This window comes from Falco punctatus (genome assembly GCF_963210335.1).
Source record: "Falco punctatus genome assembly, chromosome: 3".
NCBI classification, from domain to species: Eukaryota; Metazoa; Chordata; class Aves; order Falconiformes; family Falconidae; genus Falco; species Falco punctatus.
The window spans coordinates 40,603,522-40,628,838 of record NC_137582.1 but is presented as its reverse complement, the minus strand read 5'-3'; the positions used below and the strand labels follow the sequence as shown (position 1 = coordinate 40,628,838).

The window sequence follows — 25,317 nt, the reverse complement described above, 5'->3', positions numbered from 1 at the left end:
ATTTTAGAGAACTCAAGCATGCATTAGTTATTACACAGTGATTTCAGTGAAGTAGGGAACCTAGTATACCTTATTTGAGCTTCAAACTTTTTCACAGTGAAATGTGATACAAGCAACTTTCACAGTTTGAAAGGTAGTTATTGCTCTCCAGTGGTGTTGCCTTTTGTCTGCCTCTGTCCTAGCTACAGGACATCACAAATGTCATTGATCAGTCCTGCCTAGGCATGCAGTGTTATTGCCTTCATTCTTTACTAAGATTGGTTTCTTTTGCTGTTGTGGGTAGCAGAATTTTTAAAGGGGTGTATAGCCCTCCTAAATAGGACAAATTAACGAGCATATGTTTTCTGAGTGGGCTGTGTGAAAGATGAAGGTAGGTGGTCCACAACTCACTTGGCAGGAGAAATGAATGGATCTTATTCCTCCAATAAATATGGCTAAACAACAACAACAAACAAACAACAAAAAATGCAGAATCAGCACTGGTGGAGAGTGATACAAATATGTTCGTAATACTTCAAAATATGAAAGGTGCTACCTGTTCTGTACTATTATTAGCTGAAAAAGGCCAAAGATAGCGCATAAGTACAACATGATGTCAAATACGAACCCTCACACAATGAGCAATTTCAGTTTGTGTTTAGAGAGCTGAATTTGTGCTAGAACAGGCTTACTGCCGTTTTTCTCAAAGTTAGTGTGGTGGCCTTTCCATCCCTGGAGCCATCATCACCATCGTGACCAATCTCTCCCAATCTACTCATCACATCTGCATTCTGCTTAGTTGCATCTCACTCTTCTTGGGTATTACAGCCATTTTGTCAGACTTGGTGTGTCCTTGGAAGTACACCAAACATCACCAAATGGATTTAATAGTATCATTTCTGAGAAATGAGAGAAAATGCGTTTATGAATTAGCTTAAATTGAGCTTCAAAACAGAAAACAATTTTAGAATTTCTAATAGAAACCTGGGTTTTCTTAGGACTTCTAATCAAAACAATGTATTTTTTCCAAGTAAAGTTTTATAATATTTTTGCATCACTGTAACATTTCACACACTATCTCAAAACTGCCTATATTCTTTTGAGTATAAATAACTGAACTTTGTAGTAAAAGCATTAGGTTCTCTGATAGGTTCATTTCTTTTCCCCTAATACTGGTTCTATAAATGAGAATGACCAGCTATTCCAGGCAAAATGGAAGGCTGTGAGGTATGGAGGTGCCTTAACTTTGTAAAAATGAATGACAAAATATTTCAGAAAACTTACCTCTTAAGACAGAAATTGAAATAATATTTCTAGGAAGCATTCACCTACTTACACATTTTAATCATGATGAGAAACTGGGTTCACCTTCATACTACTGCATTTTGCTCTCAATCTAATTCAGGGCCAGTATCTTCAATTATTGTAGCACCTGAAATTTGTCTAGACATGACAATTCAGCAAGACAGCTCTCCTGAACAATGTTTCTTGTTTATTTTTCTAAACTTTGACTTTTGGCTTGTAAATTTACACATGGCTAGGAAGGTGTGCACTATGTAGTACTAAATTGACAGCTTTGCACACGGTAATTCCCAGGCACTTCTCCACACTGTGTGAAGTTTTACGTAATTACACTTAATGCAGAAAATCCATAACGTTCTGCACATTAGCAGGAACTTTATATCCTTCACTTGGTAACTTGCAATAATAAGTATCGTCTCCCATTGTAATTAAAAATCACAAGACCAGTCATGGCTTGCTTTCTGAAATGAATTGGCTTACTGCAGGCAGTAAAACCATCAGGTTTTGACTGTGTCTAAGATGATTCTAATGTTTTCTCTCTGTGCAAAAATCAAAACATTAGAACAAAATAATGAATGCAGCAGCCAAAGCAGCTTCCACCATTCTGAGTCTGACACATGCACGTTTGAAAGGATGTAAGCAAGCCCTGATAAATACACCTGTATCAGTCTAACCAAAACACTGTTTATTTTGTTTTACAGATTTTGGCCATAGTGTCCATTCTGTTCATCGTACTGTCCACTATTGCTTTGTCTCTTAACACACTACCAGAGCTTCAAGAAATAGATGAATTTGGGCAGCCAAACGACAACCCTCAGCTAGCACACGTTGAAGCTGTGTGTATTGCTTGGTTTACCATGGAGTACCTTTTGCGTTTTCTGTCCTCACCAAATAAGTGGAAGTTCTTCAAAGGCCCGTTAAATGTCATTGACTTACTGGCTATCTTGCCATACTATGTCACCATTTTCCTCACAGAGTCCAATAAAAGCGTCCTGCAGTTTCAAAATGTCAGACGTGTGGTTCAGATATTTCGTATTATGAGGATCCTAAGGATTCTTAAACTCGCCAGACATTCAACAGGCCTTCAGTCTTTAGGTTTTACACTCAGGCGGAGTTACAATGAATTGGGCTTGTTGATACTATTTTTAGCTATGGGAATAATGATATTTTCAAGTCTCGTATTCTTCGCTGAAAAGGATGAAGATGCTACAAAATTTACCAGTATCCCTGCATCATTCTGGTGGGCAACAATCACTATGACTACTGTAGGATACGGTGACATTTATCCTAAGACTTTACTAGGTAAAATAGTTGGAGGACTTTGCTGTATTGCTGGAGTGCTGGTCATAGCCCTGCCCATACCAATTATTGTGAACAATTTCTCAGAGTTTTATAAAGAGCAGAAAAGACAGGAGAAGGCAATTAAGAGGAGAGAAGCACTTGAGAGAGCTAAAAGAAATGGCAGTATTGTCTCCATGAACCTGAAAGATGCCTTTGCTCGCAGCATGGAAATGATAGATGTAGCAGTAGATTCAGGTAAGCCTGGAGAAACAGTCAATCCAAAGGAGACACCTGATGACAACCACCTCTCCCCAAGCCGGTGGAAATGGGCCAGAAGGACAATATCTGAAACAAGTTCAAACAAATCTTATGAGAACAAATACCAAGAAGTTAGTCAACAAGACTCCCACGAGCAATTAAACAATGCTGCAGCATCCTCCAGCCCACAGCACCTCAGTGCCCAAAAACTGGAGATGTTGTATAATGAAATTACTAAAACTCAGTCTCAGCCTAATCTTAATGCTGGTTATCAAGACCAGTCAGCAAAGCCACCTGTGTACGAAGAAGAAATAGAAATGGAAGAAGTTGGAGGTCAGAGAGACTCATTGCCAGCTGGACCTATGGACATCATAACGGACATAAGAAGCACATCCAGTATCGACAGTTTTGCCAGTTGTGCGACTGACTTCACGGAAACGGAGAGGTCTCCCCTTTCTCTGTTTCCTGGCTCTCATTTGCAAATGAGATTTCAAGCTGATGCTGTTAACCTGGAAGACAACCAAAGAGTAAGGAGTTCTCAGTTTATACCATTCACGAAAGACCAAATATTTTCTCCAACCGATGTCACCTTTGACTATAATCCAATCAACAGAGCTGTTACTAGTGATGGCAGTGGGTCCCAAACTGTTTTGCATGGTCATTTGCATTTTGACGCTTCCATGGAAAGCCCCAAAAGTTCCCTGAAAGGTAGCAACCCATTAAAATCTAGATCCCTTAAAGTTAATTTTAAAGACAATAGAGGTGGTGCTCCACAAACTCCACCGAGCACTGCAAGGCCACTGCCAGTAACAGCAGGAGCAGACTTCACACAGGGCACCCCTCAGCACATCAGCACCATTCTCCTAGAAGAAAATTCACCCCAAAGCGAACGACCCTTACTTGGTGCTGACGCATCAGCGCTTTGTCAGGGACCTGCTAAAAAGTCTTCCCCTCTCTTTCCCAAACAAAAGATTTTCACTTTCCCTTCAAGAGAGAGGAGGAGCTTCACTGAAATAGACACTGGAGAAGAAGAAGAGTTTATGGAGTTACATGGTATAAAACATGAAAAGCAGCAGGATATCAAGACAAATTGCTGTGGGGATAAACACAGTGATGGCAACCATTTAACAGAGGAGCCACAGGTCAGCTCTTCACCCAAAAGCATGAGCCACAACTGTACTCAAGACATTTACCATGCTGTGGGTGAGGTAAAGCAAGACAGTAACCAAGAAGGTCACAAAATGGAAAACCATTTATTTGCCCCAGAAATTCATTCAAGTCCTGGAGAAACTGGTTACTGTCCCACACGTGAAACTAGCATGTGACTAGTTTCAAAAGCAATAAAAATACCTTTTCTTAAAACACAGTTAGTAATGCCTATGAACTAAAACATGAAAAGCCTCAAAAAAGTGCATAAAATGTTATTTTTGCATGGCATGAAGAGTTGTTTAGTTTAAATACTGTTTAATTTAAAAAAAAAAGACTGCTTTTTGTAACAAACTGAAAAAATGGGAAAAAAATGACTCAAGAGCAGTAAATAAAATAAAGAGAGCTCTGTTAGGAGCCAGTGTTCTGCAACATCTGACATTTTTGATCCTTTCACTTACAATTGTAGACAGATTTTGAACTCTTTTAACTTTTTTTTTTCTTGGTTACAATGAATTTTAGAATTTGCACATGAAAGGGTGAAATGTCAATGCATGCATTCATAAAGATGTGAAACAAGGTGCTTTGAGCTTGCAAAATGCATATATTTGTAAATAGTTTGGGGTTGGGGGAAAGCTACTGTTAACAAGGATTTATGGAAAAAGCATTTCCTGGGACACAGGTACTTCCTTCACAGCGTGCTGCCTGGAGGTTTTGTACAGACTTATGTTGCAAAATTGCAACTTCTACTTAAAGCATCTCACATATCTTGCTTTCTGTTAAAAAGCTCATGAGTATATTAATTAAGGACTATAGTATTTTAGTTTATCTGTGCTGTAAATCATGATTTTTTATCTGCATAACTTTAGTTATTGCATTTGTCAGTTTAATTAATGATCCTGTGAGGAAAAGCAAAGATTTAATGACCAGATCTTGAAGCATTTGATATTTTTATAGAAAACTGCCAACATTTCACAACAAAGAAAAAAAATGTTCCATTTTAAAATAAAAACCCAGAGTTATTTCTGTGGCAATAAATAGTGCCAAATGGCTATATAGACACATCCTAAACTTCTCAATTGCTTAGAATATTTATTTTAACTTGGTATTAAAAGAATATTACCCACATTCTTTGTTTCCTTTGCTTTAACAATATTTGCTTCTACATGATCTTTGAGCTCTCTTTCCAATTTTCTTCACATGGGTGCCCATACTTCAATAACGGCAATGTTGTTGAAGCTGTTATGGTGTAAGGACACGAGAGACAAGCTTTGTAGGGGGAAGTACTACCTTTTATTATCACAAATCATATAGCTGGAAAAAGCAGGCTTCAAGTACATGTGATTTGGCCCAGGTCCTCCATGCCCCAAAGCTTGTCTGTATCTTTCAGTTCAATCATTTGGACTGACAGAAGGTATCACCTGACTCACCGACTTTGCCCCAACTCATCCTCCCACAGCTGTTCCAAAACGGAGTACAGGCTTTCCCCTATAACTAAATAAAGGGAAATGTCAATCATTCCATCGACAACTGCCAAAGCATCTTTGGTTTCTCTGATATGCTCCAGCTTTGTAGAAGAAAGATGCTGAACTAAAGCCTTCGTTACAAAGTATCAGTCTAAACACTGTCTGAAAAAAGCTATCATTTTTTTATCCAGCAACAATAGCTTCCTATTCCGTAACATAAAAAACCCCTATAGATTAATTCCCTAAATCATGAAAAGTTTATTCAATCCATTAATCCAAATCATAAGCAAAGGTATGCATGCAGCTACACAGGCATGTCCTACAAAATGTTCTTTTTTCTTTTAGGAAAACAGAATGCAGATATTTTTTTCCGTGCTGTGATTTCTGCTGAAATTGGGATACTCCCTTAAAACAGTTTTATAAGAGCAGCAGTCCAGCCTCAAAGCTAATAGCAAGAGGGTCCAGCGCTTAAAAATCTGAGGAGGCATTTAGAAATTGTAGCATCCGTTCCCTGCTGCTCCATGGGCTTGTTGCTGGAGATGGGACTTCTCACTGCCCCATACACAGCAGGGAGCAAATGCTTCTTCCAGGTCAGTGTTGCAACAGCAAGCATTGCGAAGACACTGAGACAGCAAGAACAGAAGCCTTAAAAGCACTTTAGACCAACCAAAGCGTGGTGTGTATCAGCAAGCTTGTACTTTCAATAGTGGACCCAGGTTAATTTTTACTTATGTGTCATTTTCTGTCATTTAAATGTCAATTAAAAATCAGGCATCTAATGCCTTTCATGTAAAAAAGCAAGCATTTTTTCTGCAGCATTGCCCTCTGCTTGAAATGGCTGGGCTGATGCCACAGACCTCACTTGAGCCTGGCTCATAGAAAAGAGGCAAGTTTGAAAAGCTCAAAAATATGGGTTCTGGTGGCTGGGCCAAATACAAGCACAGCACAATCCTTTGTTTTTGTTTTTGTATTTAAAAAGGTTTTCTGTATTTCCATAAGTTTTCTGATTTCTATAACAAGGTAATGTTGAGGTGTCTCATCAGTCATTTGAAAAACTGGAATATAACATTATTCTTTCCAAACAATGTCTGGTCATTAATTCTCAAAATAAATATGGATATTTTTTTTGTCCTTAGTTGCAGTTCATTGCAACTTGTTGCTGCATTCAGTTTTACCTATTTATATGGCATTCTGCTTAACATTTTTCAATCATGGTATGTCTCACTGTTCCAAAACTTAGCTCTTAGAGTATTTTATAGTCATTAATCTTCTATATTTATTTTTTAGTTCCTAGATATTTTCAGTGACTAAAACTTAATGCCAGTCAATTTTTATATGCCTAAAATGTTGGTCTGTATTTTCTATGTGCAGTTTTATGAAATCACATGGGCCTGTTCGATCTGCCTTTACATCCTAGTGAACTAATGAAGACCAAATTAAGTCCAAATGGGACCTGATCCCATGCTCCGGATCCACAGAAAAATCCCGTTCTAGATAATGATGTGGTTCTGGCAAGAATGAGGTCTGTGTCATGTTCCTTCTGTGTGCTTTTTCTCCCAGGTGAACCTTATGCTTTGGAAAAGCCCCCTCAGATCTGTGCCACTTGGTGGAAAGGGAGGGAACATATTGCAGGAGCAAAGATTTGATTCCTTAAGCTCTCCTGAGCTAAACGTTATACAAATCTGATTCCACCCAATTAAAATCACTAAAAATTCAATAGTGGTAAAATCAAGGCCTCAAATCCTTGTGCAGATGAATTTCCCCTGAAACCAATGGGACTCTGACGGAAAAAGGGACTGACGGAAATATAAATGAGGATGGCAAGAGTCTCTCCCTCTCGTGATGAAAACCAACAGGAGCTTTAACTGTATAAATCAGATGAGGAGACCAGGCCCTTACTGAGTGCAGTATTTTAAATTTTTTCAGAGGAGCACATTTATTTTTAAATTGTACAAGCAAAAGAAATGCAATTCTCTTTACTAACAGATGTATTTTTTTGAAATCTTGAAAGCAAAAGGATCAAGCTTTAGAAGTGCTTTTGGTATAATATCATTATATAATTTTGACTATGCTGAATATTATTTCCAGAAGCACAGGTTGAGATATTTGGTTTTCCCAGTCTTGACTGCATACATGGGATACACTCCTGAATGCCTAGCTCATGTGTAATTCCTGATTAAAACATTTCCTTCAGCAGTTGCATGACTGGACCTAGCTTTCATTCCAGTACAGCAGGTGTAAGAAGTGCAGTCCAGGATCACTTCATTCATCCTGAATTGCTATGTAGCAAATTATGCAAAATTACCTGAGTATATTTTTCTGGTTTTCTTAAACTTTAAAGCCATTTCAGACTTACTACCCATTCACCACAGTAAGGGGATGGTTGTTTTTAAGTTCTGGAGTCAGTCTCCAACAGTTGTGGAATTTCAAGACAATTTAAGGAGTGTTAGGATGAAGTGACTCCCCTGTGCACCTGAAAGGGGTCTGACTCTTTGTATCGCTGGAAAATAAGATTGTTCAGGGAGATAGCTTTGCAATCAATCTATTTTTTATATTTTATACTAACTGCAGGATCCTGAGTTGAAGTTTTAATTCCTTTTCAATGATGATACCAAATGTACACATTTAAAAGATGTTCACAGAATGATCGAACAATTTTTGAGTAAATAATCAGGTTAATCCAAATCTAGGGTGGGGGGAATAATATATCGCACAAACTGCAAAGGAAGTTCACACAGGAAAGCTGTTTACAACGAAAGCATATAACGTAAAGAATGTAACATGGTATAGGAAGTTATTGCACTACAGAATTTATATAAAATACACTTTTTTAAATAAAAACACAAAAGGCCTTTTAATGCTTCATTGTATAGAACATAGGAGCCTCTGTGCTAATGCACCAATCTAATGCACTGTGTCCTCACTTCAAAATTGGTCTCAAAATTCAAACATAAATGATGTTAGAGAGGTGATATCTGATCTAACACTAGAGCAACTGACTTGAAGAGCTTTTTAGCACAATATTATGTAAACAAATGTGCATACAGAAAATTGTATTTTTGCCTATAATGTACATAAATCAAAATGACCATTGGCTTCTTCAGTCTTTTTCTAACAGGTAACACCTGGCAACACATTCCTTGAAGAACAACTAGTTATTTTAAACATAGGTCTTTTTCTTCTATATGTAGACTAAACTTCTGTTTCCTTAGATCTGTTTGAAAAAATGTTTACCCTGAATTATTTAATTAATTCCTTCAACCTCATCTCTCAACCTCAGTCCAGTACAAAAGCCAGTTGTCTTCTTCAGGCCCTATTGCAAATACAGTCAGCCTGGTAAAAATGTCCAGGGCCTACCTGACTGGGGATTTTTTCCATTCATATAATTTTTTAATCATTTGGATAGAAAACAAAGTTTAACATTTTGATCATGCAAAACATATTTTAAAAGCAAAAAAATGCAAGAAATGTGTTTTTTTTTCAAAGTAGCCAGCACAGATCAAGCAAGAAATGCAAATACAGCAAAGGGGGAAGAAAGACAGAAAACTGTAAGTAAACAAGGCATGTTTTAATATACTATATAAACAAGAAGTATAATAAAACATATATAAAATAGTCCTTGTTCACACTTAATGAAGTAAAAATGCCAGTAGCAGAAGATTTAATTCCAGTCCTACGCCAACTTAATTTTTATCCTAGAACCAATGGGTCTCTACTGAAGTTTCCAGTGATATTATTACCTACTCACCTGCTACATGAGCACCTGATCTGTAATCGTTTTTCAGAAGACTTCCCTGAAAAATAAGACACTGTGTGTTCTTATCTTTGTTGATCTTTGGATCCCTTCTCGTTGCCTTCCAAATACCAACTTTCTTTTCTTCTCAGGAGCAATTAGAAAGCAAGCCACCAAATGATAGGTGTGTCTTGTTTATCAGGAAAGCATTTTGGTAGCCCAGTGCAAATGTCCAGATGGATTCTATTGCATTTGAATCAAGGAGCAAGAACTGAGTGTCATTTCTCTGTTATTGTTGCAGCTGTACCATCTCACAGCTTCATGTGTTTTCTAGTTTTAAAATGCTCAGCTCCTCCAGGGTCCACCTCAACCTGCAAGATGTTTCGGTGCATTTGTTCAGTGCTTTTGCAAAACGCTTTTGTAAAAGCAGTTGACTGCTAAATGTTAAGAGAGCTATCAGAATAAGTGCAAATATTTGTCTCTTGTCCAATACATTTTTATTATTTAGTGGTACTCAGTTTAAACTCCAGCTGAAATGCTTTTATATTCTAAAATAGATCAGGTGTTCTGGGAGCCAAATCCTTTGCAGCTACTCTATCCGTTTCCTTAATGAAGAAAGGTTAGGTCCCTGGCAGGCAGAGACAAAATTGTTTGCATTGTGTGATGGTTTCTTGTTCAGTAATAATACACCACGTGACATCTCCAGGCAGAGTAACATACTTGTCTTTGTATTTGTTCTGTTGCAGGTTTAAATAATATTTTTTGAAAATGTTGTGTTATGATATTTAAGAAGTATTACCCTTCAGTACAATGGAGATTTCTTCCAAAAGAGCAGTGATACCTTATAGTCCTATACTACTATGGATTACTGTTTAATTTTTGGACACCTAACACAGATCCAGATGGATCCGATTGTAGAACAAGGAAGTAGCACACAAATATTATTGCTCTTTTTAATCAAAAGTAGCCAAACAACATGCTATTAGCTAACACTTAATTCAAAAAGATAAGATTATCCTAATTATGTCTATGAACCAAACAGTATGGTGACATGTTGTTACATTAGACATGGTAGTCCTGTGGTTAATGTAAACCCTGAATCTAAAAGCAGTCTGGGTAACTAATTTCATTAGGGTGATTTTTTACCTCAAATGAGTATTTAAATACATACCTAACATCAGCAGGAGTAACATATACTTCTAAATCTGGAAGTCTATGGCTATATGTATGCTGGCACCTTAGTGGAAATTAGGAGAGCTCTCTTGACATGAATCTCTCAGCTGTCCCTGCTTCTCATGCTTTGGTTCACATCACGGAGAAATCCTGGACCATGCAAACTGGATTACTTTTAGATGAAGCTGAGCCAGAAAACTTGTTCCATGAGGGCACCTCCTGTGCTGCAACCAGTACGACTCACTATGGCCTCAGTACCAGAGTACAGCTAGTCCTAAATAGTACCCCTGATACACATAGTGTAAATGGTCAGCACAAACCATTTTCCTCAACAAATCAGCTTCTATGATGTTGTAGTACTTGCTAATGCAGATGTACACTATCTCCACCATGGGTTTTACCTCCAGTCCATGTAGTATTGGCTAAATCCCTTACTCATGCAAATTTTGCCACTGTGCTCAGTAGTACTGTGCAAAAAAAGCAATATATAGCCACAGATTAAATTGTCCCCAGTGTGTTCTCCAACTTAACCCACATGGAAGCATCTAAACAATAAATTCTTGATAACCCTTGGATAGTTGTTGTTTGCAGTTTGGACCACACTCTTAAATACTGCATATTTCTATAGTCAATTTACCTTAAAGTTGGTGTTACAGTTGATTAAGACAGTACAGACAGCACTAGATCAACTCTCACTTCAAAATCATTAAATCAGTGAAATGATTAAACTGACTGCAAGCAGCCCTATTTCACTTAACAGTAACTCTTAGTTTAAACTGGTATAAATAAAAGCAAATGGCTGTGCAAATGGCTAAACAGTGTTGGAGGATCAGAAGCCCAGCTTTGAGTATTTTGTGCTGATTTACCATGTCTAGATATCTTTCCATTTGGTTCATCAGTTGAAATTTATTTAAATTTTGTGTGTGTGTGCACACGCTAGTAGGGTTTTGATTGTATGCTTAGTTGCTCTGATATCTAGGACATATCTTGTAAAAGGTAATGCAAGAAACAAAAAGCCTATTCCTTATGTTACTTTTTCTAACGATTTCCAGATGAAGGACATATGTCTTACACTGATATTTTTGCTCTAAGTTTTGCTCAGATAGCACCTCTCAGTGGAGGTTCAGAAAATGAAACATTTATGCTTGTTCTTGAAGTCCTTAAGCAGAACGCCAATGGGAATTCTGCCTGAAACTGAAGGATGGAGCAATATATTATAGCTTTAGGCAAAAGAACAGTTTCTAACACATATTACAAAATGAAAAAAAGAAAAAAACACTGTTGGGGACAATCATGGGTACTTCTGCTAGGATGCAGAGTTCTGGATTTATACCTCTAAATTTTCAAAGAGTTATGCAGAGTTTTACCTATATAACGCTTTCAAAAGTCAAAGGAGCCATGCTGATAAGCTGAAACATGGAGGGATTAGTGTACAAAGAACCTGAGTTGAATACATAGCCTATTGCTTTAAGATCACTGTAAATATCAACTAAAAATATGTACTAATTCATGTTTATAAGTTATTACTGTGTTAGTTTCATAGATACGGTAGCATGACTATTATTAGTTTTATTGAGTTTGATGAACTTTACTTTGTATTCCTCTGTGAATGCTCTGAATGCTGCAAACAAAAAAAGCACAACCGTATTTTTTCAAGTTCTCTTGGCGCAATAGCAGTGTCTTCACTATTGTTCAATTTTACAGGATTAGCAACATTCATCATAAATTGCTATATTAATATCTTTCTTTAAAAGAACTGTCACTAGGAGATAAAAGCATATGTGATAAGTCTCGTCTAATCTCATTCATCTGCCTTTACAAAATGCCCCAGACATTTTGTGGGAGAATATGCTGCTTTTGCTTCATGTGTTGTTTGTATTTGGGGGTGGGGCAGGGGAATAATAGGGCATTTTGCAATGGTAATTGCATCAATCATGCTTTTTTTCATTATTATTGTATTTGTTAGAAACATTTTGATTTAATTTCTTTTTGTAGATAAGAATGTTTGACAATAGCTTTATTTTATCTGCTAACCATCTGATTCCATTAGACAAATAACTTCTCACATTTAGTGGTATTCGTATCAGTGTCTCCATATCAGCTGCATTTTAACTTCCTAAAAGAGGAAATGTGATTATTATTTTTGTCGTATTAGATTTTGGTGATCAACTAAATATTTCTGCACCAATCTACATATTAATATGCACGTTGTAGTCTGTACAATTGTTCAACATCAAAATATCTGTTTAATTTATGTCAAATGTCTGTAAAATAAATGCATTGTTCTCCATTTCAGTCTGATAGAATAAGCAGGATAGTAAATAAATGTGTAAATGAACCATCTGTGTCTCATTTCAGTTCTCTGCATGAAACCACTTTACATTGAACATTGCACATATACCAAAACAATAATCCATAGTGTCTTTAGATTTCATTACTTGACAATATTATACAGGGATCCCTGGCAGACAATGTGTACAGAAATAGATCATTTGGCTATGCAAATAAAGTCAGAAACCATTATTTAAAAAAAAAAAAAAACAAAACCAAACCCAAACAGTGCTTTAAGCCTTTTCTTTTTTTTTCACTCTCTGTCCAGCATTACTGCGAATTACTACTCACACTGTCATAGATACAAGACTTCAAATGGCTTTACAAGGGTGAGTAAACATTATTGCCTGCAGTATGGAAAGCAGAAGCATGGAAAGATTTAGCAGCCTTTTTTTGCATAGTTAAGCCTAGGTACCTCAGCCTAATATTCAGAGGTGGTGGATAAATCAATTTCTTGTTCAACTTACTAGTCATCAACAACCTAGCTTGGACCCCAGCACCTTTTTGCCTAAAGTGGACCAATATTTTTATAAAAAACTGAGAGAGAAAATGTAAGTTGGAGTAGTTACTTTTCTCCTTCAAGATGAGTCATGGAAATAACTATTTTTACAGGCGAAGTTTTGCTGCAAATGCAACTACAATAGAGCATCTTTAACATTCAGAAAATAGGGAATACAATTTCCACATCTTCAAAACAGGAAAATATTCTTAAATGTCTACATCTGAACAGTATTACAATGAAACAAAAATGGAGGACCAAGCTCGGCCCTTTGGTGAGCATGCTGATTTGGTTACTATGAGAGAGCTTAGAGGCACACTTTAGCATCACAAACCCACTGTGCTTATCTCAAGAAAGTCCACTGCATTGCAGAACCTCTCCCCTTTCAGCTTTTAATCTAGAGGTTCCCTCTCTGAATGTGTAGCACTGTACATAAAACCATGCCACCTAAAACACATTCCCAACCTCCTCTTTCCTTAAAATCAAAACCCACATCCTTATTGCTTCTGTCAGTCTCTTCTTGGCATTGATCTGAATAACTCCATTTGAAAGGAAGGATTTTGAGGTCTATATGTTATTCAATAACCAAGCAATCAGCAGCCCACACATCTATCCATGGTATCCAAAAGTATCTCCAAAACCGCAGTTCTAGGTTCACATTCCAGCTGCCCTACAGTACCATCCTGCAAGACCTGGGCCTTGTCTAAGTCCCCTGACCCTGCAAATTTTGACTGCACAGAAAGGAGACTAAGCCATGCAGGAGAAAGAGTGGGAGCATTTTCCAATAATTGCTGAGTCTGGACAGTCACCAGACCAAGATACACCACTGTAGTTCAGACACAGCTAAAAATCTCTTTGATCATGCCATGAGATTATGAGATCTTTCTGTTCTAGCTATTTCATCCTTTCCCATCTTCTCCTCTCCCTCTATTCTTTCATCTGGGGCTTATTTCAAAACACTAAGGCATCCAACCACAAAAGTATCTAGAACCCTGGCATCAAATCGCAGCTCCACAGCAGCCTAAGGAAGGAATGGACTTGATGCTAGCAAGAAAATAAAATACAGAAAATCTCCACTATTTTATTTGTGCAATCTGACCTGCAGATAAACACAAATGCAGCTAGAAAGAAGGCACACTATTTTATGCAAAGCTGCAAATGTGATATGTGGTTGGAATTAGGTCCTAAAGAAAGAAATATTTGTGGTAGACAAGGAAAAGAGCAGGTCACAGAGATCATACTGACAAAGTACTGAGATGCCAGTAGGTTAGCGTAAAAGTACTACCCTCTATTCAGAGGAAACCTTGAAGCATTTCTAATACCAATATTAGGAAAGCAAACAATCTAAATAGTCAGGATATCATTATGTTAAACCTTAATTTACTGTATAGGCTTAAATCATGTTTCTGCTGACTCTAAATACAAATTTTCACTGAGTGTAGAAAAAAACTAAATGAAAAGTTGAGTACAATTTGTTCAGACCATTTTTTGGTCTCTAGAAACCCATGCCCATTCTTCTATCTTAAAGAGAGAAACTGGAGAGGAAAAAATAGACTATATTGTGTGATATAGTGGGTTGGGTGTTTTTTAAAGGTTTCAGAATACCTCACAGGCCACAGGCCTTAACTGCCTGCATAAGCAAATGGTGAAAGTGTCCACAAAAAAATTCATTAATTATCTGTCATGACAGCAGGCCAGTTTCAGGCCCTGGTCTTCAGAAAAGAGTCTGCTTACTTAACTCTCTGAACTGTAGCTTTCTCCAAATGAAATATCAACTTTTAAGATATTCATGGAGCTGACTCATTTTTAGACTGTCAGCCAATAAACTCCCCCAGTAAAATAAATTACCTTTCAAACAGCACTTGTAGTACTTACACATTTTCATCCAAGCACTGAAATACCAGCAGGCTTAAATCTATGGGCACCACAGAATCCACAACTGAAATTAACTTCATAAATGGACACTGAATTTTCAAATCAGTTTTATGTAAGCAAGCAGGCACCTTTCAATATTTCAGCACCATTTTCTCCTCAGTCATACCTTGAAATGATACCAGAATTGAAAATGTAAAGTTACTTTCTCCTCATCAGTTCATGATGAAAACACTAATCAAAATCATAACTGCATCTTGCAAGAAATACAGAGATTTTGACTTTCATTTTTGTTCTGCACTAGAATGAAAAATGGGAATTTTTGACATTGTCACTGAAAGCCCACAGACTGGGCATCAAAGGCTATCCTCAATTATGTCCTTCCTTCAAGGGCCTACCAGGCTCTTGGCTGGGGGTGGAAGGGACTGAGTCTGTTCTTCTGTCCTCATGAATTACCCAAGGGAACATGGCCCTCACCTCGGTCCTCTAACTAGAAACCTGCAGCGTGGTGCCTCAGCCGGAGGGACGCACAGCCTGACCTCCAGCACAGATCTGGCATTTGGGCATTTTCCAATGCTTGCTTTTAAAACCAGACTGAATTCTAATCAGTCCTCTCAAAGCCATAATCTATAGATAACCAACATTATACAAGAAGCCCTGATCAACCTGAAACCCAACCATAATGACTCGTTATCTAGGAAAACTGTACCTGCCTTATCCACACCAGGACTTTTTCTATTTTGTCATTATGTGTTAATAAAATACTACTACTAATCAGGGCACTATGAGCCAATGAAGATTGAGAACATGCTTTAACAGAAATTTTGAGTACCTAAATGGTTCAAAATTGAGCTCTACATGTCCAAAACTCTTCAGCTTTTGAGGGAAAAGTACTGCACAAACAAGAAGTCTACATATTCCCCATGAAAATATAAACTATTTGCATTATTGGCTCACGGTAATTGATTTTTCAGAGAATTTTCATTGTTTATAGACACCCAAAGTTACTGATGCTTGATAAAGTGAAAAATAGACACTGTTAATCAGATGATGAGAAAAAAATCTGCAGATTTGTTAGCCAACAGCACCAGAGGGCCCACAGGGAACAAGAGTTTACTCAAAGCTCTTAACTTGGTTTAAAACTACAAAAACTGACTGTCTTAATGAGGATTTTATCTGGTATTAGTTTCTACAGGTGAACTAAGTTAAATGCATATTTTCTTCTCCCTAATGAAGACACAACCACAAGGAGCAAGGCCAGAGAGACAAAAGTATTTGTTAATCACCAATGTGCATTCAAATGCTTTAATCTCTATTTTAAGAAGCATTTAATCATGTTGAACTACTATAACTATGAAATACATCTTACTTGCAGAAAGATGAACCAAACATGAACAGCGCCAAAATTAATACATTTTTCCATTATAATAAATAAGCATTATTTGTTATTTCTCACTCTTCATCCTCAATTTTTCTACAGATTATCATCCTTCCCACATTGGAAACCAGCACAGCAACAGTTTACCGCTAATCTCTACTAAATTGCCATTTAGCTATTCCTAACACAAAAAAATCAGGTTGAGTTCTGTTATCACTCATTGTTATCTAAACTACTAATGAAACTATTGTTTTACTTCACAGAAGAAATCTGTTTTTATTTTTGCTCTTATGTTACAGCTTTCAGATGGTAATTTACAGGTATTCTTCATGATCTCTTCCCATGTCAATTTGTTTCTACTATGGCAAGAGACGAGCTGTTGACTGAAGTATCAGTAAAGTACCCATATCCATGCTATTAAAGTTTAAAAAGCTTCTTAAGAGATTATTACAACTTAATGCATTCATTAAGGAAAAGGGTTCAAAGTGAACTTTACTCCAATTAGACTCTGGATAATCTACAGTGAAAAGAGCCACTGTAAATGCCTCAACTGCAGGAAATGTTTCAACCTTATTAAACACTAAGGCATCCAACCACAAAACCCAGATCCATAAAGAAGTACAGTTCATTACCTCAGCCACTCAAGGAACTGCCTGTATTTACCACTTCTTCAATTTCAATCTTTTACTGCTGTTGGTTTAAACATGTACCATTCTTTAGAAAGGAAATGTGTCTTCAGTTCTCCAATCCCTCACCAGGATGCTACATGATAGAAACATCTTGTATTTGTGACTCATCTTCCAGTGGCAAGTCTGATGACCATTTGAGCAAGATCACACAGTTCTCACAGCTCTAATTAAGTTATATACCAGGACACCATTTCCCATGCATACAGAAAAATTGAAGTGTTAACACCTGCGCATCACTGTAATTGCTATGAGGCTTATATACCTGGCAGTAAATTACATCATACATAGACTAGAAAAATTTCATTCTGGTATGAAATGTTACATCTCCAAAACAAGAAGTTTCTTATGACAGCAACAGTTGAACTTTTGCTTTAATTATTACCCACTCTTGCTTGCCTGACACCCCTTCTCATCAGGACCATATAAGCAAGCCCTGTTTGATCAATTCAAGCAAGTTCCACAAGTATGTTTACCTTGTAAGGACTGGAGTAAAACTCTTAACTTTTCTACAAAATATTTCAAAACTAAATCAAAAGTTACCTACATTTCTTGGGGAGGACAAAATAAGATTCCCAGTAATCAAAAGAAATAAAGAGCTTAAAAAAATTATCAATTCTATGGTGTTAAATACTAACAGAAAAAAGTAGCTACTGTTTTTCATGTCTAAGCCCTCATCCTCATCCACGAAAACGAAAAAAGAAAAAACAAATTTAAAGAGGCACCACTGCATAAATATGCAGCTACCTCTGCTTTCTGTGAGAAAGGTTTCACCTCAGTATTTCCCCACAGTTAACAATGAAAGTGATTTTTGGATAATCAGCATGTCTTGTTCTCCTTGGAACTTGTAATCGTGACTTCTGCAGAACTAAATCACATGGACTGTCAGCAATGTATCCAGAACTCTGAATGAATAAAATTGCAATTCCAGGAGTCTATTAATCTTGCAAATTAATTTGACATTCATTGTGGTATGTCTGATCAGGGCAAACTACTTCGCTATTGTGCATATGTTCAGAAGTACTGCCTGTCACAATAGCTATTTGAAACAGTGTTAGAAATCTAAGGAAGTCTAGCAACACCCCACTTTTAAACAACAGTGAATGATTCCCCTTTCATTAGGAAGCTTGGGTTGATAATATCACCAGATTCAGTTTCACCCACTCAGCTGAATCTCAGATTTTCTGGGTTTCTGGTATAAACTACAGTGCATCTTCTCTGTCACTTTTGAAGAGAATACAGGTAGGTATGTCTCTTATTTGTTTCCACAATATTTAAAGTTGTTGCAAGTCCATTCTCTTTCTCCCAGTCTGCTAAACACATGCAACGTTCAGCCAACATTTAGCTGGTCAGCAGAGCCAGAGATTTGTATTTCCAGGACCTTATTTTCACACTGGGAACATTTTCAAAGCTGTTGGTTCCTAGTGCCTGGCACACTAAGCAAAGTAAATAAACACATAAATAAAATATTACATCTAAACAAGCAAAGTTTCTGAGAGGTCCCTAACAACCATTTCACGGAAATACAGTTATCTGAGCTGAAATTGTGTATCTTAGGGATAATTCCGTAGAAAATGGTGCCAAATGTCAGTCATTACTCAGTATACCAGAGATATCAGTATCTGACCAGTAACTCAGGGATACATTCTGCATATCTTTATCAGGAAATCTTCATTTACATAAAATGTAATCCATAAAGATCATTCAAATTAATTAAAAGGTAAACAGCATGGATTTTTTAAATTGATCTAAATGCCTTGATCTTAGCCAAGGAGAATTCCATATAACTTCATCAGGAGTTTGGCATATGGGCTGTAAAAGCACGGTTAAAACAAGAGACATCTAGTAAAGTCAAAATGTGAGAAGTATACATTTCTGGTAGCAAGATGGACTATGGTCAGTGCTGTACACCACGCCAAGTTACCATTGCTCCTGCTAAAGGAAGTCTCATGCACTGGGGTAAAACATTGGTTTGACACTGAGTCACGCTAATGTGCCAATGGACATGGCACATGGCTGGTGATACATACTCAGCCACATGGTCTTTAACTCTATTTGAGTCTCCAATGTAGCTCTTTGGCTAGAGCAGAATAAAATACCTATCAATTCCTTTTCTGTGTGTGAATTAATCTCAGCAAAGGGGAGGAGACTGCTGAGTTCGTTCTATTGAATACTATAATACGTTTGTCTCTAAAACTGCAGTAGATCAACTAAGAATAATGCAACCTTTATTCTTTCATACATATATTAGCTTAATGAGCCATTAAAATGTCTAGTATTTAAAGCACACAATGAGATCTGTAGTTTAAGCTTCAGAAATCATCTAAATATCTTACAAGTGCTAACGGCATTCTCAACAGGAGAAATCTAGCCTTTCATGTATTTTTAAATTCCCCTATCATTCTATTTCATAGAATGCATTTATTTACACAGAAAGCAGGAGAAATGTGTAATACTGAATCAAGTAATCTAAATTAGGTGGCAAAAAAGGAACATTTATGTTGGATAATACCCTGCTCCCGATCAGGTCCCAGGAAATTCCATCCATTTTCTCTTACACTTTCTCCAGCTAATTAATCTGAAACTTCTTCCTTTCCCACTAGATCAGAGTTCCATAAGGAATCTGTCCCCTTGGAAGCAAGTACCAATCCACAAAGGGGCCATGTGCTTCTGCAGTGATCTCCTGATGTCCCAAACAAGCTCTTATACAGAAACATTGGCTGTAAACCTCACCATGGCAATTCCCCAGCATTCATGTGTCCTGTGACTGTAAACAAGGGAGTCATTGCCTCAGCCTTGCCACTTTTGCCTGCAAAGCCCAAACCATTTGAAACCACAGCAGCTGCATACCCAGAGGATCAAGGAAAGACAGAACATAGTTGCAGAGCTGTAACCATTTTCCTATTTTCTATCGCAGACCAACCTCATCCACTGTATTTTTCTCCTCTCAGAAACATACTGTGTCCAGTTGCTTCTGCATGTATGGCTCAGGAACACCACCTATAAATCCGTGAAATGTCCATACAGTATTATCCTTGCATAATCTTGGCATACTCATAAATAAAATCCTTTACCGAATGGAAAATTACAGTCAGTAATTTCTAGACAGATGTGGTTTTCCAAGAGCTGTTATTTTTGACAATATTCTACCAGAACACTGGTCTGATCCTTTAGTTCTATATATGATGAATAACTTCAGTAATATTCTTTTAACAGACCTTTTGAGGCTCCGTTGCTTCGATTTTTCCATCATGCTATACTGTGTAACTATTACCACTGGACTAATTTAATAAGGTATATTACAGTAGAGCAGCATTTTGGCTGATTAAATGTGTATCAAGAGTGTTAAACCATCTCTTTCACCTTTATTCTAAAGTAACTGCATATAATACTATATAACCACTATTACAACTAAATGTATCTTTCATGGTTGTGAGGTTTTGAATATACATCACTCTAAAGTCTACTCGTTCGATCAGTCTCACGGCTCAGTACTGCTAGTAAGATAAAAAAAAAAGAATCTATGCTATAACACTCAGAAGAAATAGAGTTTGTGAGCCAAGCAGCAGCTTTGACATGCAACAAAAGACTAGTACAACACGCCTGAAAAAGCTCAGCAGCTTTGAAAGTGTTCCTTTTAGGCAGAAAAGATGGTTAGTAAGTAACACCACAAAAACTTCTGTAAGGGACCTTGGAGTTTTCAGGGCACAGCTTCTTTTTTCCGCCTCACTAACTTACCTGATAAATATTTTTAATATTAACTATTAATTAATTGGATTATAGGATTCTTGATTCTGGTTGAGGCAAGATGAAAACAACAGGAAATCAATTCATGCAGAGATCTAAAGGAAGGCCTTCAGAGCAAGGAAACCACTGCATTTTGTATTATTTGTGGAAAAAACAACGGAGAATGTTTTGAGGGGACTCTAAAACTGCTGAAGTGCTAGAAAGTATTCCAGAATACTACATTTGCAGTAACGGTGCAAAATACTGATTAGTGAGGCAAACAGGAGTAAGAAATGCCGCTGGATCTCAGCATATGATCCAAGAAGTAAAAAAAAAACCCAAACCCCAATACTTAACCCAACACTGCTGCAGTTTATATACTTTGACCAACCTGTCAGGCCAGATGAATTCCAGCAGGGAATTCTGCCTGTTCAAAATAAAATTCAAGCTACCCATGTCCTACAGTCAATCTTTCTTTTCCCCGTATTTATTTCCTTATAAAAAACAGATAATAACTGTAAAGAAATGCATTTATGCAATGTTAATTGTTAATGCTCATTTTATAAAGAGGCAAAAGATGCACCCCCAGTAGGCACATGCACACAGAGCACATGTGTATGCCACATCCATACATAAATATTTACAGATACATACACAGCTGGCCACACAGATCAGACACACACCCAGAAAACTTAACATAAACACTGACAACAGTATCAACCTTCATCCTGTTCCCTTCTCTGACTGAGCAGGATGGAAGTCCACAGATATCAGACACACATGGACACAGAGCCCTTGCCCAGGAAAGAGTTAGAAACTAATTTAGTAAGACGATAGGACAGACTGCTCTGATCAGGCACAGACAAGCATAACCACTAGCCAATTTCACGCAACCTTTTTATATCTGTGCCCCTCTGTTTTCCCACACTTGTCCCTCCTCCGTATCACCTAATCCCTCCCTTTTGCTGCTTTTGATTTCTCCCCTACTAAGTCCTATAATGAGTCCTGCTCAATCTGAAAATGCTCTTCCCCTGCATGCCATCATGTGTTCCACTCCTTGACAGCACCTGAAAGGTGATCCTGAGAGATGCTCTGGAAGACTCATGGTGATGGGTTTCACACCTGGACACCCGTGACTGAGACTCTCCTGGGGCAGCCCTGGTAAGGGCCCAGATACTGTGTTCATTCCCGGGAGTCTGCAGTTTGGGCTCCTGCCTTCCGTTGTGTCCTGTACTCCTCCGGGCTTATGGAGATGGGCCTGTGATGGGCCTGGGCATATCCAGGCCACGGGATTATTTAGCCTCTCTCTCCCCCATCGTTGTCTCTTGGTGCTCCTTTGTGGGTACACAGACAAGTTGTTACACATAACAGCGCAGTCCCATAAAAAAACAGAAGGGCGCAGGCTGCAGGAAGGAGTTTGAAAATTACATTAAATTTGTACTTTTCTAGCTGAAAAGTTAATTGCAATAGAAACATCTTCACAAATGGTTTTCAGATTGAAGAGACAAACTAGTTTTTAAAATACTGTCCTCTGATGCTGCACACAAGGCAGGCAGAAATGTTGTACATAGTACTGTTGTAAGGTGCAGAGGTATCTTTGACTTTTTCCAGATCTTAGGGGTGGAGATAATCTAAATACAAAAATCCACCCATAAATAAAGATGGTAACTAAAGGAAAATCAGACGACATTCAAGTGTTTGTCACAGAATGTAGCGCAGAGATACTGCACTGGTTGGGGAGTATTCACTAAAGCTGAGAAGGTCATAGGGACTACTGTGGCTTCCCAAAGTACATTTTCAAGAAATTATCTTCTCTCCATTTGAACTACTGCAGTCAGATTCCTCTGAAGGTCCTCTGAAGAGGACCAGAAGAACATAGCTGCCAAAAAGCCAACAGTTTGCAGGTTTGCTCCTGCTGTTGTTTGATCATGGTAATTTTGAGCTTCGGCATACCTTCCTGTCACAGTTCTTACTACAAAACCCCCCAAATGCATGCTCAATTAGAGATTAATGCATAGTGATCTCTTTTTTTTATGTCTGGTTCATGTCAAACAATTTGAGAATTTTGTTTCCTGAGATTATCAGCAGCCTGATAAAGCTTGTCACAGTTTTGAGCTTGCCATTCTCCAGAAAAACTATCAAGCGATATGGCAAATAACAGCAAGTTTTCCCAGTCTAAAGAATCCATGTCCCTTGAAGTTGTTATTGTAGATACATGTGCAAACACACATCTGAAAGCTTACTGAAACATAAGCTTACTATTGCCAAACATTGTCTCTTTCAAGGTACAAATTTAAATCACATTTTCTATTAATAAAGACGTCCAAATAGAGGATTTTTTAAGTTATCTATTTTCTTCTCTCTTTGATCTCTATCTATGCCACAGCAAGACTGCTGCAGGTACATTTAACGTGACCACAGGAGTCAAAGGCAGCAAAGGCCTAGCAGTTCATTCATTCTGCTCTGATACCACACTCTTCATCCCAGGAGTAAAGCTCAAAGTAAAGACTTTCACCAGATGTACCACAAGTATGTCCCACCCTCCATGAATTCTCAGACAGAAATACTGTTCTGCCCTTCAGCGTTTGCCTCCTTGTATCTTCCTCCTTAGGCTTTAAATTTTAACATAAACACAGGATTGCCTTCTCTGATACATGCATTGCACACTCAACCAATTCAGCCCCTCTTCACACTCCATTCTGGGCTTCATTGCCAAGTCAAGGCTTCCACTTTTTGAGTTTCCAGGCTCAAACGTCCCCCCTCCTTCCTCCAGCAACCTTGTCTCTCCAAAACCCGCATGAACACACACTAACATGAACCCTTGTCACCACACACACCCCCACCACCAGTGTTTTGCACTTTATTCTCCCAGAAACTGTGGGGCCTGGCAGGTCTCAGGGCCACCTGCTCCAAGTGAGACGCTGCTTTAACTTTTCTGCGTCTGGCACCGAAAAGCATCTGTATTTGCACAGCGACACCGAAGTTTCTCAGGGTGCAGCAACAGCAGAGGAAAGCTCTCCAACCACCAGCAGCCAGCTAGAGCTTCCAGAACATTCCTGGCAGGGGAATGCCAGGCTCCTGATAGGGTGCCACGCGCTGCCTTCGCCGCGCCGCGCCGTTTAGTCAGCTGGAGGCAGAGGGCATGCCCTGCAGGGGGGTCCTGCAGGCCGAGGGGGCAGCAGGGAGGCCTACACTCCTCGGGCGGCCGCCCGCGGCCCCACGGCGTCACCCTCGGCCCCGGCCCGCGCCCCGCCCCTCCCCTTCCACCGAGGAGCGACCGGAGGGCCCCGCCCGCCCGGAGATGACGCCAGGGCCGGGAGGCGGTGGCGGCCGCGCTGAGTGGCTGCCGCGCCGCGCGGGGCGGGGCTGGGGCAGCGCGAGGCGGTCCGTTGGCGGGGCGGGGCCCGGCAGCCGTTGGCGCGAGGGTTGAAGATGGCGGGGGCGGCCGGGGCCTTTCCGGCAGCGGCGGACGGCGGCGGCTGCTCGGTCCCGCCGGCCGAGGTGGAAGCTGTGGTCGCGGACTGGGTGCTGGAGCTCGCCTGCTGCTGCCTGTGCCGGCACTTCGGGAAAGGGCGCGCGGCCGAGTTCCTGCGGTGGAAGAAGGTGGCGCAGGGTGAGGGGCGGCAGCCGTGGCTGGGGCTCCGAGGGAGCGGGCGCCTGTGGCTCTCAGGCGGCTGCGGCCGCTCTGAAGGCAGCGTGTCCCTGGAAAGCCTGCGGGGCAGCTGTCTTTAGGACGCTAAACAGCCTGCTAAAGCTCTAATGGTGCTTCTGTGCTTAGTTCTCGTTCCGTGTAAGCACATTCTGTATACGGGTGTAGCCTTCTAATGATGGCGGTCGCTAGCTTTTGAGGACTTCAGGAGATTCCTAGAATACGGGGTAGTTGTTGAGCTGATTTAATGGTATCAGCAACATCTGCATGTGCTGAAAATAAAAGAATGTAGTCTGAATTTTTGTTTATTTGTTTAATCCATCGGTGTTTGAGTTTAGCACGTGATGGTAGCTCTGCCATCTTACATCTACTGTAAGGTAATCGCAGTAGTGAAGAGTTTTCACGTTTGGTTGAATTAGACCAGGAAAGCAAACTGAACTGTTCCAAGAAAATAGTGGTTGCTGAGGAGTTGGGGTGAGGACTCTTAGATTATTAGGTGGAATACAGGCATTGGTGTTTATCTTCTTGATTCTGTGAAGCTTGAATGTATGGCGTGGTTGCCTGTATGCCATCAGCAGTTACTGAAGCTGAGGCCTCAGGTGCTGAGAATTCAAGGCTGCTGAAAAGTTGAAGAGGACATAGTGAAGAGATGAAAATGTGGTAAATACGCTGGGTTCCTAGAGTTTATATTCAGGGTTATAGTAGAAGACTAGAAGTATTTCAAGGAACTGTAGTCCAGCAGACAAAGTGGAAGGAAGTCTGGTGTCTGGCTTTTGAATTGAAAAATATGTTTTTAAAATGAGAAATACTTAAGAGTGAGATTAGTTAATAGCAAATG

General features: G+C 39.0%; 2 protein-coding genes across 3 annotated transcripts in view; both read left to right on the top strand.

Moving 5' to 3' along the window:
- Positions 1–12,889, top strand: part of KCNB2 (potassium voltage-gated channel subfamily B member 2) — a 205,163-nt gene extending 192,274 nt beyond the window's left edge. For both annotated transcript variants that reach the window (XM_080381416.1, XM_080381417.1), the window contains exon 3: positions 1,983–12,889. In XM_080381416.1, coding sequence (XP_080237542.1) covers positions 1,983–4,145 — 2,163 coding nt within the window. In that variant the 3' untranslated portion in view covers positions 4,146–12,889. The remainder of the gene's footprint in view (positions 1–1,982) is intronic.
- A 743-nt stretch (positions 12,890–13,632) lies between these two features.
- Positions 13,633–25,317, top strand: part of TERF1 (telomeric repeat binding factor 1) — a 36,286-nt gene continuing 24,601 nt past the window's right edge. The window contains exon 1 of the mRNA XM_080381448.1: positions 13,633–24,443. Coding sequence (XP_080237574.1) covers positions 24,263–24,443 — 181 coding nt within the window. The 5' untranslated portion in view covers positions 13,633–24,262. The remainder of the gene's footprint in view (positions 24,444–25,317) is intronic.